Raw genomic sequence first — 15,999 nt, forward strand, 5'->3', positions numbered from 1 at the left:
TGGCAAAACTTCCTGTCGGGTGATAATATAACTAGTCGGTCATACTAAAACGAAATAGTCCGTGTGCGAAATAAGCACCATGTTGGAAAGGGCACGTAAAAGAATCTCCAACCTCATTTTAAACCGAAATGTAGATTTCCTTAAGTGGCATTTAGAAGTGGTGATTGTTTTTCTAACAATGTCCCTTTTTGCCAGTGGGGTTGCCACTGCATCTCCAGGCGCATATTTCACTCTTTCCAACGATACCCTACAACAAACAACATGGTTATAAGTTGTAAAACACTTCCGTATTCCAAGAAAGTTAGTTGTGTGTCACGTTTCAAAACAAGTATCATATTGTGTAATTTCCCACCAGCTTAGTGTAGATACCATTGTTATGACGTCAAACCAATAATTACGTCACAGTTTAGTACTGTCCTCATACACTGTTAGCTCCTACTGTATTTTATAACGTATAAAATAGATCCTATATTACATGGAAATTTCACTGTATACCCGAATTTATTACCTACGAGGGCGAAAATATCGGGGTTCATATTTTTCATACGATGCCCTTGGGCAAAATATCACTTTGTCATGGTGACGTGACGTCCTGAACAATACTATGACGTCACGTTTCTTCTGTGACGTTGCGTTCTACATGCGGCGACGGCAGGTAGCCAGCCTATGTTTGAAAGGAGATTTGGTTATATATATATATATGTTCCTCAATTTGACGACTTCTATTTGGTAATAAACAGAATGTCATATTCGTGCCCATATCATGCTATGTTTACCACACGCGTGCCTAAATATCGGTATATCCCTCGCTCTCTCTCGGGAAAGACCAACATTTAGGCACTCGTGTCGTAAAAATAGTATGACATGGGCACTCCTCTATTTGTTTATCGAGTGAGAATGCTTGCACGAGTTTGAATAAAATGAATTTAAAGGAAGGACATAGGGATGGAGAAATATTGCATCATATGATACGACAAATCGTGACGTGACGTGATGCGATGTGATGTAAAACGGAACAAGACAATACAATACAAAAGAAATTACGACGTTACGTTTAAAGCTAATATCAGCTGTAGTGGATGTTAAGACACAAGCAGTGATAATGTTGCCGGTAATAAATTTGACCAAAATACTATATCTTTGGAGATGATTGGAACAATGACGAAACAGAATACAAAAGAAACATGCCCATCTATATATATGTATGGATCTGGAATTTGCAAGAGGATCAAATGCAGTGTACGTCAACAAACCTACCTGGAACTTTTATGAAAGTAAGACATTTGTAGACCTCGCGATAGACCTGGTGGACTGAACTGACAGAGGCACTGCATGAGGAATGATAGATAATTCCAATGCTCAGAATTCAACGCTGGAAAATCTTTGCAGATGCCATCCATTCGAGTTTTTTTTTGGTTTTGGTTTTTTGGTGGTTTTTTTTGTGGTCTATTCAGGAGACTATATGTAAATGACAACAACCCGTCTTTTCGTTACGATACCAGGAATGGAAATATGTACCTTTACTGACTTTGCTTTCAATCTCACTATCTCTGTCCAACTTTGGGTACCGGTGAACTAAATAAAGTATGAATGGTCGAAAACATTCGAATCCGAGCAGATTTTTAGGTCGCAACTAAACAGCAATGATCGAGTAGTGTGAAGTTTCAAGTTTTAACGTTCTTTTGCCAAGTGTAGTTCTGACTCAAACCGACATGACCACTAGGTCATCAATTTTGTACAGAGAGAATCATAATTCATGTTGTGGTACAATGTTGTCACTATCCAAAGTTGAATTGTTATTCAACAGCTAGTGTAGTTGTTTTAAAATTTGTTTTCATTTTGTCACTTTTTACAGAGACCATGTAATATTATATGGTCTCTGCTTTTTGTCAATATGCCAGTACGAATACACACATTGTTTTGTTTCTTTGCCCATTGTATACAAATGCCTTCTTGACAGCAGTTCTAATGCAACTGAATTAAACCAAAAGCATTTTTCTGTAATTCGACAGTCCAAAACGGTAGCTGTAACATGCGCCAATAAAAACAGAATAGAATCCAACTTTTTGAGTAACCAACACGGGTATTGACCTAAGGGGAGATAATACTGTTTCCTCGACAAGCAAAAATCCCAGGATCGCGTTTAATGCTGCCTCAAGTACTGAATACCATGTATTGATTTGTTAACTGACGAAGACAGGAGCCCAAACTATCACAAACTGCTGAGGTTAGGACTCTCGGATTAAGATGTTTGCAAACTTCCACTGACAGCTACAAATTTCTCACGATGCCTGTGAAGATTGGCAAAATGTTGATGTGCGGACAGACTGGGGTTGGGAAGACATCGATGGTTGAGCAGCTGCTGTACGCGAATCATGTCATCGAAGCCACGGTGAGGCATCATCATCCACCTGATTGTTTAGATTGTGTTTGTCATTAACCCCAGGAGAAAAATATTTATTCTGAAGTTTGTCCAACCCAGAGCCGTGATAAGGTCCACCAATCATGACCCATCATCGCGATGTACTGGCTAGCGAACAGTTATCGCCGCGTAACACAAACAGCAGAGAGCATATAATATGGTCTCTGCTAACAGTTATCGCCAATACAACAGTATCACACGTGCGCAGTTCCGATCAATTACAATTCCGGTATTTTTCCCCACGGTATTTGGCAACAATAAAGGACAGCAAAAGAAAATTCTTCACGGCAAGTAGCGTAAGAGAAAAATTAAAGATAAAGTTATGAACCCTATATACAAAATTAACTTAGTCGGGGGGATGTCCCACAACATATATAATAGCGACTTGCCAAGTTCAAGTTCACAAGTCATTAGTTCAATTGTTTCATTCCCTATCAATCTACTGTAAGGTAAACACTCAAATAGTCACACAATCAATTATTCGAGGCTACTGTATGATATAAGTATATATATTATTTCATTAATGGCATGAGAAATTCTGAATAGCGATAACTGTTACAGTTAGTTGTGAGAAAACATCTATTTATACTGCCATGATTCCCTTCCGTTGCATTATATAAAAACATGATCGGTGGCAGACACATCTGTGAATAGCTAATTAAGTTTCATAATTAATTCTGTTTCATTAATTTTACGAACGATGGAGTAAGTTTGCAAATACCGCTAAAATATGGCCGATAACTGTTCGCTAGCCAGTAGGGTCATTTCGTTACTGAAGGATATATGATCATTTCTAGACGGTAACATTCCATTGGGGCTAGACTAGAGCTTGTCACACATGAGACAGGACCATGCGTACAAGTGGAGACAGAATCTGAAGTCTGTAGTTGCATGTTGTTGCCCTAACCTAAGATCTGTTTTGAAGACTTTTTTTAACTACTATGTAAATCAAGGGCCACTAGACAAATCTGTGTATATAATCTGCTGGATAAGAGAAAGTATACTCCCATGTGTGTTGGTTGCGAGAAATGAAACAAGCAAGAAATGGTTATGTGATGATGATGTATTTGATACGGGTCCCGCATGTGTCATATCAATGCGTATCTCCCAACACGTGACATGCATGTGATGTCACAAGGAACAAAAGGGATCACAATTTCACGATACATGTACACAATAATGAGCAGACTGGAGAGTGAATTCTCAGTTGTATACTTTATTTCTCAAACTCTTCAGAGCTGGTACAGTAAAACAGTCAAGTTTATTTTCAAACATCAACCTCCTTTAGATGAAACAGCCGAAGACAATGGTTCAAAAGCAGTTATGATGAATAATCCTCTATATCCTATATTCCCAGGGCAAGCATTTTTATGAACCTACATGAACCACAGGATGTGTTCCCATGGTTCTATCAATTAAAATGTTCCTGATTTCCATTAACTGTTTACCAACCAACTTTGTCAGAATTAAAAATGAATAGGTGAAGGGGAGTAACTTGTATTACCCAGAAACCAAAGCAAACATAAGTTTTAATGGACAGGAGGACATCCTTTCCATTAAAAAAGACTTTGAGGACATTCTTTTGCGTCAGTCAATATTGATTTTTTTCATTGTGTGTGTGTTCATTTGTAATCAATGGTCTTTGATTTTGTTTTGATTTTTCTTTTTTTACATTTTTTTTTCCGGAGAAGCAGTATACAATATATGTATAAATGTATACAATATATATACAGGGATTGGACTCACCAAGTTTTTTTGTTATTTTTTAACACATAGATACAACATTCGCTCACACATCCATACAGAAAAACAAACAAACAAACAAACAAACAAAAACAGAAAATAAATTAATTCCTATTGTCAACGTGTGCTACTGAAAAAGATTTTCATACTGTTTCCATTTGTTATGGTATTCCTGAAACCTTCCTTTGCTATAATATCTGATTCTGTCTACGTTATGGTAATAGTTCAATTCCTTTTTAAAAACGGATAAATGCGGTATTCGATTTGTAAGTTGACATTTATAGATATGAAATGTAGCTAATAGAATTATCAAGTCAAATATAATATCACTGTGGAAGGATTCAGAAATACCAAATAACACTAGATCACAATGGAATATAATTCTGTTAGCATGTGAACATTTCAGCATAATCCATTGAGAGAGATTCCCCCAAAAGATTCACTTTCTCTACATCCCCCCAAAAGGTGTAGTATTGATTCCGGCTCTGCCTTACAAAATGTACATAGATTGCTATTAACAACATTCATCTTGATTAAGTATGTATTGACTGGTATAATTCTATGTAGTAGCCTGTATTGCATCCATCTTAACTTTGGATCAGATGTAGTTTTAAATGCTTTGATAAATATGTTTGACCAGTTCTGTCTTACTAATATTTCCTCTTCCCATTTTTCAATTATCTTTAGATTAATTGTCTTTAAATTTAATAAATGGTTCAATACTGATGAGATATAGAAGAGGAGCTGCCAACTGATATTTCATTAATTAGAGTTTGTTAGGAATATACATGTTTTCTTTGCACTTGTTTTATGCCTGTTGTAATGATGATATTAGTATACTTCTTAAAGGGTTATGGCAGACCGTGTTTTCATGACATTTGACAAGTGTGTTCATTTGTTGTTTTTTTAAATATTTTTATTTCCCATCAGTATGTTGTACATAGTGTTCATTTGTAATTGTCTTTGAATTTAAATGGTTTGGTACTGATGATAGTGATGTCAAGTATTTTTCCACCATAATGTATTATGAATACTTTAACTGATCTTTTCACCAGTATATGCTTACTGAACCTTCAGTCTGTAATGTATCCCAAACAGAACATTTGTTAGATCAGTCTGTCATGGAAACATCACTACTTAGTAATTTTATCACTGATTAGCAGGGCTCCAGATAAGGGTCGTATCGGCGTATGTACGGATAAAAAATATGCAAGATACGGTAGGAAATAATTTAGAAAGCGTAGCAGATACGCACCACAGCAATGGTGTACGGTCTTAGAATCTTTTACAGACGTATTTATCTGAAAAATTATTGTTTTATTGTTTATTGACCTGTTTACACAAGAGTAGCAATGTTGTGGTGCATATATGAAACGAAACACAAGATTACTGATACGCCATTAATTCCCATTCAGTATTCTAAATGTACTCTTAAGGTTTTCCAGTACTCCTTTATTGAAAAAATAAGGAGCATTTACTCCTGATCATGAAAAATTATCTGGAGCCCTGGATTAGCGATGATTCCACAGGAACAGATAAGCTGTGTATCTGCGTGAATCACGCAAATATTTACCGGTATGTGAAAACTCAATTCCTATTAAGTATATTGCGTACAAGTACACTTGAATTTTTGTAAATACTCAATAAAAGTGATCTTACATGCGTACACACAAAAATGTCAAATCTTAGCTTGCGTACCGGTGGATAGATAAAATAACTGAGGTATATTGAGAGGTTCTATTTCAGGACATGAACTTGACAACTTGCAGTCTTTCTTATCGTTTCTCATATTATAGATCAAATATAAATAACAAACACTAACATTTAAACTTTATTATATTTTTAAAATTAATGAAAAATGGCAAAATACCCAATTGAGTTTGAGTGAGGTGAGTACAATCTATTTGGTTACTCAAAGGAAAATTAGGATACCCATTTGAGATGAACACAAGCGAGTACATAACTCAATAACCCAAAAAGTTATCTGTAGCTCTAGATGATTCTGAATGTCTATAGATGTGGTGATATATGTGTCCATGTTGTTGTTAGCCAATGCAGGCCACCATAGAAGACATCTACACTGCTGTGATTGAGACTGATCGTGGCGTGAGGGAGAAAATACGCATCTTTGACATTGGAGGTTTTGTAAGTCTTCTCAGAAACAAAATCATCTTAAAAGCAGGTTCAGCCTCAATTCTCAAAAACATATATCTCCATTGCATTTTGTTAAATATGTTTTGAGTGAGTGAGTGAGTTTGGTTTTATGCTGCTTTTAGCAATATTCCAGCAATGTCATGGCAGGGGACACCAGAAATGGACTTCACACATTGTACCCATGTGGGGAATCAAACCGGATCTTCAGCATGACGGGCGAATGCTTTACTAGGCTAGCCCACCACCCCTAAATATGTTTTGAGGCCAATTTTGAATGATAAGATGCTGGACAGAATTTGTTACAAATAAACCTTCACTGGAAATAATATGTGCTGGTGCTCTCTTGAATAAATCATTATACCATGAAACCTTGACAATAATCAATAATCTTGATATTTGTTAATCCTGATTCTTTTACTGGTATAATAAGTTTTGGATTATTTGACTTCATTCTTGTTGTTGAGATTACTTTTGATTGCCGTTGCAATGGTTTTGTGAGGGTTTCATCTGTTGTGTTTTGCAGGATGGGACCAACACAGATCTACCAAAACACTACCTCAACTTTCCTGACGTAAGTACAGAAGCAGAAACCTGTTAGTATCTAAACAAACAATGAAATATATATTGGAGTACAGTGTCAATTATTACCCAGTGTTTATATGTAGACTGGTTGTTTCAGTTTCAATTAATCTCTGTTACAGGGCTTTGTGCTGGTTTATGATGTAACAAACTTTGAGTCTTTCAAGAAACTGGACAAACTAAAGCGAGACATTGACAAAACCAGGGACAAGAAGGAGGTGAGATGATGTTGTCAGAGGCCCAGATAAGCTGCGTATCCGGGTATAATACGCATATAAGATTTCCAATTACGCATTGAAAAATAATTGTTGCGTACCAATTATGCATTTAAAAATGTGCGTATTTCAGTCATTTTACTCACCTAAGTATTATGTGACTGAGTAAGTTTACTAAGCAGGTATGTTCTGCCTTATGTCATATCTAATCAAAACCAACTTAAATATAATGGACATGATTTCATAAAAAATCACTCATCCTATACTGACAGTACAACACTTGTCCTATACTAACAGTACAACTTGATAGCAATCAATGTCTTTTTCATTACGCAAGTGATTTTTATAAATATATTCCGTACGCATTTGTTTTAAACTTTTTGCGTATCTAACAATTTGAAAGCAGTGGGTAACGGAAAATGAAATACCCACTCAACATTCATAATACCCACTCCAAAAAAATACAGTGGGTACAGTACCCACATGAGCTAAATCTTATCTGGAGCTCTGATGTTGTCATTAACAATCCCTACTGGATGTATTAGGTAATCTGGGGCAGCATAGGTCCCATGCATGTTGTCGAACTAATATAACAAAGGGTTCACATTGTGTGAAATAGTTTGCTTGTGTGTAGTTGTAACTGCATGGACATTTGCTCATGCTAGCCGCTTATTGTTTGCCTGGTTCAGAGATGATAATTTATTGGCAACATATTATATAACTGGAACATCGCTGTCGCATATAACTTCTTTATTACCCATATGGTGAAACATAACTAGTGTCATATATATCATGACTTTTGCTTGGGATCCGTGAAGGTCCGGGTTAGAATGAACCTTCAGTAACCCATGCTTGTTGTAAGAGGCGACTACCGGGATCGGGTGATCAGGCTCGCTGACTTGGTTGACACATGTCATCGGTTCCCAGGTGCGCAGGTCAATGCTCATGCTGCTTATCGCTGGATTGTCTGGTCCAGACTCGATTATTTACAGAGTGCCCCCATATAGCTGGAATATTGCTGAGTGCGGCGTAAAACTAAACTCACTCACTCACTCACTCACTTTTGCCTGGCAACCATTGTTTCTGTATTTCGTCGTCTGTAACATCATTAAACAATGGAACGTCATGTCAATTAACAGGACCGTCACACTTGCTTACTGTGTTTTACTTCACAAATGTACATGAATAAAATTGATAATAAAGAAATTATTACACTTGAGCAAGTGTGTCATACGACTTGTGTATTGCCCGAGCGAGAGCAACAATACAAAATTTCACTCAATTTTATAAGTTGTATGACTGTCACCACAACTGTCATGTGGTGAAATGATGCTTAATACCGACATACCACAAAGAAACCACAGTTTACTCTCTGTTAGTGCCTTTTGACATTATTATTAGGCGGCCCCAACCAGGGATTGAACAACTAATTTCTGTGCTCGAGGCAAGTGCTCTATCCCTTAGACCAGGGGCGGTGGGGTAGTCTAGTGGTTAAAGTGTTGGCTCATCACGCCGAAGACCCGGGTTCGATTCCCCACATGGGCACAATGTGTTAAGCCCATTTCTGGTGTCCCCCGCCGTGATATTGCTGGAATATTGCTAAAAGCGGCGAAAACTAAACTCAGTCAGTCAGTCAGTCCCTTAGACCAGAAAGACAAGGACACATCTTACTTCATCAAGGAGAATAAATAAGAGCCTAATGATGACATATTTGTTTTCACTGAAGTTTATTTATATGAAAGTAGCTTCACACCTATTGTAATCCTGGCATTGTATTAAAACTGCACCCTCTAAGGAGTAGCTACTTAATGTGTTTCATGAAATTTTAGCTCTGCCTCTGCTTCAGTTGATTTTGTCAAACTTGTGCTCATGACAAATCCTGTATTTTGGTTGAAATATTCTTCAACAGATTCACATCATCGTCATTGGCAACAAGAGTGAGTTAACAGAACACAGGCAGGTTGACTTCAACACCGCTATGGCCTGGGCTGGCAAGGAGAAGTGTAAGTATTGTGGTTTTGTGTATACTTCAGTGATTGAGTGAGTGAATGAGTGAGGGTTGATGCTGTTCTTAGCAATATTCCAGCAATAATATGGTTGGGGACACCAGAAATGGGCTTCACACATGGTACCCATGTACCCATGTCGTCGGTGTGACAAGCGGACACTTTAACCACTGGGCTACCCCACAGCTCCTGTATGTCATTGAGTTCATGGACATAGAGCATTACTTACCTCACACATAAATGCCGTTTTCTGATTGGCTGAGCCAATCAATGTACCCTGCTTACATGCGAGTAGCCGCTGTTACCCACTGGGATTGCCGAACTATGGGAATTCATTTGGTACTTCGTGTTAGTAGTGTTTTGGTTGTTGTCGGTATTGGCTAATTCCTTATTGTGATCCGATACCCGTGCTTCAAACAGTTCAAAAGGAACATTGAGGTGTTCGGTAAGATAAATATGTTGTTTACTTGACCCTCGGGGTCCATGGGTTGATGTACCCTCGATGTTTGTTTACAAACAAACATGGAGGGTACATCAACCCATGTCCCCCTCGTGACCAGTGAACAACTCAATATATGCTGCTATAAAATATATAATATAGGTATGTTATCATGTTGTCATAAGATGCGACTAATAGGATCGGGTGGCCAGGCTCTCTGACTAGCTTCATACATGTCATTGTAATCCAACTGTGTAGACAGTCTGTCTGGGCCCCGTTTCACTAAGCTCTCGTAACTGTTCTCCTAGCAGTCGTACCTCCTATACTGTAACATAGGAGGTACGAATGCTACGGGAAAAGTTACGAGATCATAGGCTTACGAGAGCTTTGTGAAACGGGGCCCAGACAGACTGCCGTTATATAGTTGAATTATTACGGAGTGCAGTGTTAAAGAACAAACAAACAAATGATATCCGCTCTTGATATAATTCATTACACTGTTTTCAGTGCGACTGTGGGAAGTCTCCGTCACAAACCGCCAGTCTCTTGTTGAACCATTTGTGTGGCTGGCCTCGAAGATCACAACTCCACCTAGTAAGTATCTGCCGCCATGTGTTGGGGATTACTGGAGCTGTGTAGAAATATCAGTACAATCAAAAGATGGTTACTCATATCACGCATGTTGTCTTTTATTTCATTGTACAGATATTAAGTCGAAACAAGGCAGTACCAAGAAAACATTGTCTGAAGCAACGGTTCACTGGAAGATAGAAATGTTCCAAAGAATCTGATTGTTACTTGTTTTTGACTTTGTAATCTAGTTTTATTTGGCTCATTTCAGAGGATATTCATATATTGTTAATTTGAAATAAAATATGATATGTACGTCGTGAATACAATGATGTTATGATCTCAGACAACTGAAAACATGTATGATAAAATGTCGAAATAGAACTTAATGAACTAGCCTCACTAATGGTACAAAGTAACCCAGCACAGACTAACCATTACACACGATTGCAAACATATATATTTTTTTGCAGGCAAGTCGACATTCCTGCCAGGCAGGAAAGCCAAGTCTGTAAGCCTGGAGAGCTAGAAGGTTCATATCAAGATGCTCATGGTCATGTTCATCAAACTATGCTAAATTTTAGGTCTTGTAACCCCAAAGATATGGCATGGTCCCATGATCGATTCACTATGGTCTTGCATCTAGCTGAGGTCAGATTACTAACTTTTTAACTTTGGCTTTCTCTGCTGTCATTTTTGTCATTAACAAGAATTTGGGGGAATTGAAACATGTTTATTGGTCTATTGGATAGTTCATATCCTGAAAAGAGTTTCATAAAACAGACTGTTAAATTAAGGTAAAAAGGTGAAAGTTATGTAACTGCAACTACACAAGAACTTCATGAAACAGTCCGAGGTGGGGACATTCAGATTTAGAGAGTTAATTCTGTCTAAGGCAATTTATTGTTTATTCGGTGGTTAGCAAGCTTTTTCTTCCAAACAATATTATCAAAAATATCACTGAACGAAAAAAATACAAGAATAGTTTCTACTCAGACCATTAAGAGTTGCAATCCGTTGAAGCACAAGGCTGAAGGATGCAATATCTGTGTTCTGGCTGTAATCTGATGTCTAAAGGAATGAAGCCATCCAGAAACCAACATTGACATTTTGTTCTGTATTTCTGTAATGATGCTCTTTATCCACAGCTTTATGCGATATGTGTCTGATCTGTTCTTGAGACAACATCTATATTTTAAAAGTCAGTTACCTTTCAAGTTTTCACAAATTTCACTTATTTTCCAGTTTTAGTTTTTCAATTGGCTGATATTGGTAACCAACGTATAAAGAATAAAGGGCCTAATGTTGTCTCTATTCTATCTCCTGTTGTCAGCTTGGCTAAGAATTGTTTGACATAAGAATATTGCAATGAGATAACTTTGCTGTGTTAAAACTGCTGTGTGCAATATGCTGTTGTAGTGACCACAGTGCCATTTGTCATGGTCGCTCGGCAAGGGAGTTAACTGACCATAAATGTTTTCCATTTCATAGCAGGTTAACTCCCTTACCTATCGGAGATATCTTGGTTTCTGCAGACCAGTGATTTGTTCATCATTTCCTGACCATTTGTTCAGATCTGGACATTTTCAGATCTTGACATCTTGATAAATCAATATGTACACTTTCATTATTTATGACATTGAAGATTTATTCAGTAGTATCTATTGGTGTCTAACAATGGTGTCCATCTCTCAAGGTCACCAGTGAGTGTGATATGAAGACTTCTGTAGGTTATTTATATAGTGACAACAGAACACCACCATGGAAAACCCTTTCCTCAGAGCAACGAATAACTACTATTTACTTCTCCCCATTATATACAAGCTATTTCTAAACACACCGACCACATGCAGGACAATCAAGAATCTTTTGTAATGTTTGCTACAGCTCAGACATATACAAAAGCACTTGTTCACATTGTATTACTTAAAACAGGCGTTTTACTTTAAAACAGGAGCAGTATACCATTGTGAATGTTTTCTGTGAACTGCAGTTACTGCTCAGCAACAGAAAATCAGTAGTAGTCATGTTCCTTGTTTACAAAATGCTCAGTTAATAGACAAATATAAACACATGGAGAAAGTCACCTGGGGAAAAACCTGAACAGGACACATTAACGGATAGAAAATAACGAGGAGAGTTCTATGGATATACAACTTCTTTAATATAATATGAGCAATGTTTCGGTGTAGCTACTAACACCGTTATCAAGCAAATGATATTAAAGAAGTTATATATCCATAGAACTCTCCTCGTTGTTCATCACACCAACTTCTAAATGCCACTCAAACAAGGAAAGAAAATAGCAATATTTCTTTGAGTTTAGGGATGTAAATAAGGTCTCTAAATTTTCCTTCAACTTTTGGCCTAATCATCTTGTGAACTCTGGAATGAAAAAGGGTCGCGAGAGAAGTAGCATGACTTGGTGCTGTTGTCCGAAGCAGCCATTGTGCGAAGATGGTCATAAGTCCTTATAAAGTTGTGTGAGTCACCTTAGTACTAAGATAGCTTTGTTCAACTTGATGATGTTCAACCTTTATTTGTGTTGCAGTAAGTAATGACCACCTAGTCTGTAGTATAACCTTTGTATCACCCAGCTGAGACTTATTGAGGTGTTCGCCTGTAGTCCCTGCTGTGTGGGAGATACAGTCCCTAGAGACCAGTAGTACATACAGTAGGCCTGATGTATTGTTACCATGCATCATGGTATAACTGTCTGTATCACATATATGCTGTATAGTGAATATGTTGTTGATTATGTTGATGATAGTGTTTACAGAATAAACAGTTTTGAGAATGCTTCACTTAGTTTTCTTTGTTTAAATATTCTTACTGTCTGAAACCTGGGTTTTCAGCAACCCTTGCTTGACTAATTGGGTTGGGTAGTCAGGCTTACTGACTTGGTCGATATAGGTCATTGTATCCCATTTTGTATAGATCGATGCCCATGCTGTTGAGCACTGTTGATCCAGACTCGATTATTTACAGAACACTGCCATATATCTGAAATATTGCTGAGTGCAGCATTAAACCACAAAAACACTTAATGTCTGCTGGTAGTGGGAAATAGGCAACTGTTATAAACAACAAGCTTTGTTTATGAGTCTGGAAATCAGGGGTCAGAGGTCAGGAATTATGTATACAGAGCTCAACAGTACATAGATTTGGAGGTAACTTCAATAGTACATGTACCTGAGTTATAACTTCCACCATGCAGCTCAGTAACCCATGCTTGTCATAAGAGGTGACTAACGGGTGGTCAGACTCACTGACTTGGTTGACACATGTCATCGGTTCCCCATTGCGCAGATCGATGCTCATGCTGTTGATCACTGGATTGTCTGGTACAGACTTGATTACTTACAGCCCATATAGCTGGAATATTGCGGAGTGCGGCATAAAACTAAACTCACTCACTCACTCCACCAGTTTTCCAGTGTATACTACTCCAGGGAATTTAAAGAAAACCTGAATTCATTCATATTACTGTCGTTACTCTGTCATGGCACTTATGGACCAGTCAAAATGTGACAAAACCTCAAGAAAATTGGTACAGAAATGACTTGAATGCTTTCAGCATGTTTAAGTTATAACTAATGTGTACTAAAAAGTCCTCCCTTGAAATATGATGCTAAGTCCTTTTTTTAAGGAGGGGTGGGGGTGAGTGTAAAAAGTTGAGAAACTGAAATTTATTAAGACACAAATTTCCTTTTTAATGGATGTTTTCAAAGAGATCTTAAGGTACTACTAATAAATGTGCTAGAAAAGAAAAGTCATATAATGGTATGCGAAGTCCTCTTTTGGGTTAAAGGTTGAACAATTGAAATTTTCAGTGACTAATGTTTTCAATCTCATATTGAGACACAAATTTTTTTTATGGATATTTTTAAAGAGAACACATGGTACTACTTATACATGGGTTAGAAAAGTCAAATAATTTTATGCTATTTCTTAATTTGGACCATGGTCCCTGGTATGGTGATCTACCCTCAGTTGTTGGCGATCTATAGCCTATTTTTATATTGTGATGTCCTCTATAGTAAAAATGTTTTAGATTTAATTGCTAGTTTTACATTTATATCTGTGATGTTCTAGTTGTTTTACTGTCCTTTGTTGACAGGATTTTATAATCTATCATTACTTATTGTTAATCTATAACTTGTTTTAGTCACGATATGGCTGAAATATTGCCAAAGTGACTTTAAATTTTAACTCACTCTCTCACTTAATTTGGAGTACAACATTGAAAAGTTTAAATTTCCAGAGAATCATTTTTAAAATCTCATATTGAGACATAAATGTACTTTTATGGCAATGATTTCATGACAATTACCCCCAACAACATGTAATACCATGGGATATAAAGTCATCCCCATGTCAGTCAGAAATCTGAATTCGTTTCCTGAGCAAACTTTTAAGATAGTTGATAAACAAGCATGCACCACCTACTATTAAGTATTAAATACTTAAAGTATTTGTCCTTTAGGCTACCCCACCGCCCCCTGAGAAAAGATAACATTCAGATAACATTCAGATAACAAATATACACCGTCCCAATGAGGGCTCTGCACCATCAAGGTGATGAATCGCAACCAGAGCCTAAAGATTGAAACACCAATTCACTTCATTGGAAGATGTTGTGTCTCAGCTCGAGCTAAAACATGAAAAGACCATTTGACTATAATAGAATCTGCTGCTTCTTAACTGGAGGAAGAACATTAAAGGAACATTTTGTAATAATAGGACATGGTGTTTCATAACTGGAGATAAAATGTTACAAGACAAATGTTCATTATAATAAAGGAATAAAACCATTAACATACTAACCAATTGTAAAAAACAAGAGGCACATCTCAACTGGAGTTGACACATTTAATGAGCAAGTAATGCAAAAGCTCATGAGGAGTTTATATACTGCAGCACAAGTTTGAAAAGACAAACTGATTAGAATAGAAGACTGTGCTAACATTCAAACTCTAACCTACAGTAAATATAGGTGGTGCCACCCAGCTGAAGCTAAAATGTTACCATAGACACTCTTAATAAACTCAAGTGGCGCGTCTTATAGTTGAAGCTAAAACATGAAAAGACAAACTCATTATAGTAGGAGATGATGACTGGACCTAAACCACTGAAAAGTAACACTAAAATAAAGTCTCAAGTAGCATGTCAACATTAACGACAAAATGATTATGATATAACTCGAAGTTACTGAACATGCGCTAAAATTTAAAAAGCGGAACCTATTACAAGGCAATGAAGAGTTTCAAATGGATCTAAAATGTTAGCCACCAAACTGTGTGTTATAATGTCAACAAAAATAGTTAAAGCATACAAAAAATCCTTTCCATAACCATAAACGTGTCAAGAAGATTCTGTCTGGATATTGTATCTGCACCATTTAAGTGACACGTATCAAACTGAGCTGAAACATTAAAAGACCGAATCATTTCAATAAGCTAAAATGAAAACGAATGCATCTATCTTGAGCTAAAGCATTAGTAGAAGAAAACATTCAGAGAACAGTTTAGTAACCAAGCTATGGGACATCTCAACTGCAGCTCAAACATCATTAAAGACAACCTCCTTATACTAGGAAGTGGCGCATCTGGGGTGGACCTCAACCAGTAAGAGACCAGATCCTTTATAAGTCATTCACACTTTATTACATGACTCTCAGTTGCTACAAATCCAATCAGCGACAGCAACAGCGCAGTATCCAAATCAACAGTAGTTGTCCAACGGCACCCTGGTTCCAGATTATTGTTTATTAACTAAACATTGCATATAAAATAAATCACAAGAACCTTCGGTTGCCAGGAAAGTTAACATACACAGCATACAAATAAACTATGCAAATATGTCATCTCA

At 37.1% G+C, this 15,999-nt stretch overlaps 1 protein-coding gene across 1 annotated transcript; it reads left to right on the top strand.

Annotated features, from left to right (window-relative positions):
• The first annotated feature begins 2,108 nt into the window (after window positions 1-2,108).
• On the top strand, window positions 2,109-12,928 carry LOC124278336 (NF-kappa-B inhibitor-interacting Ras-like protein 1). Its single transcript, XM_046714062.1, has 7 exons — window positions 2,109-2,392; window positions 6,215-6,310; window positions 6,843-6,890; window positions 7,021-7,116; window positions 9,023-9,116; window positions 10,066-10,152; window positions 10,602-12,928. Exons 1-7 carry the CDS (start codon window positions 2,288-2,290, stop codon window positions 10,655-10,657), a joined length of 582 nt encoding a protein of 193 aa, XP_046570018.1. The 5' UTR covers window positions 2,109-2,287; the 3' UTR covers window positions 10,658-12,928.
• Window positions 12,929-15,999: the final 3,071 nt, after the last annotated feature.

The sequence above is a fragment of the Haliotis rubra genome, unplaced genomic scaffold (genome assembly GCF_003918875.1).
Source record: "Haliotis rubra isolate DU_JTF1 unplaced genomic scaffold, ASM391887v1 Scf235, whole genome shotgun sequence".
Classification (NCBI taxonomy): Eukaryota; Metazoa; Mollusca; class Gastropoda; order Lepetellida; family Haliotidae; genus Haliotis; species Haliotis rubra.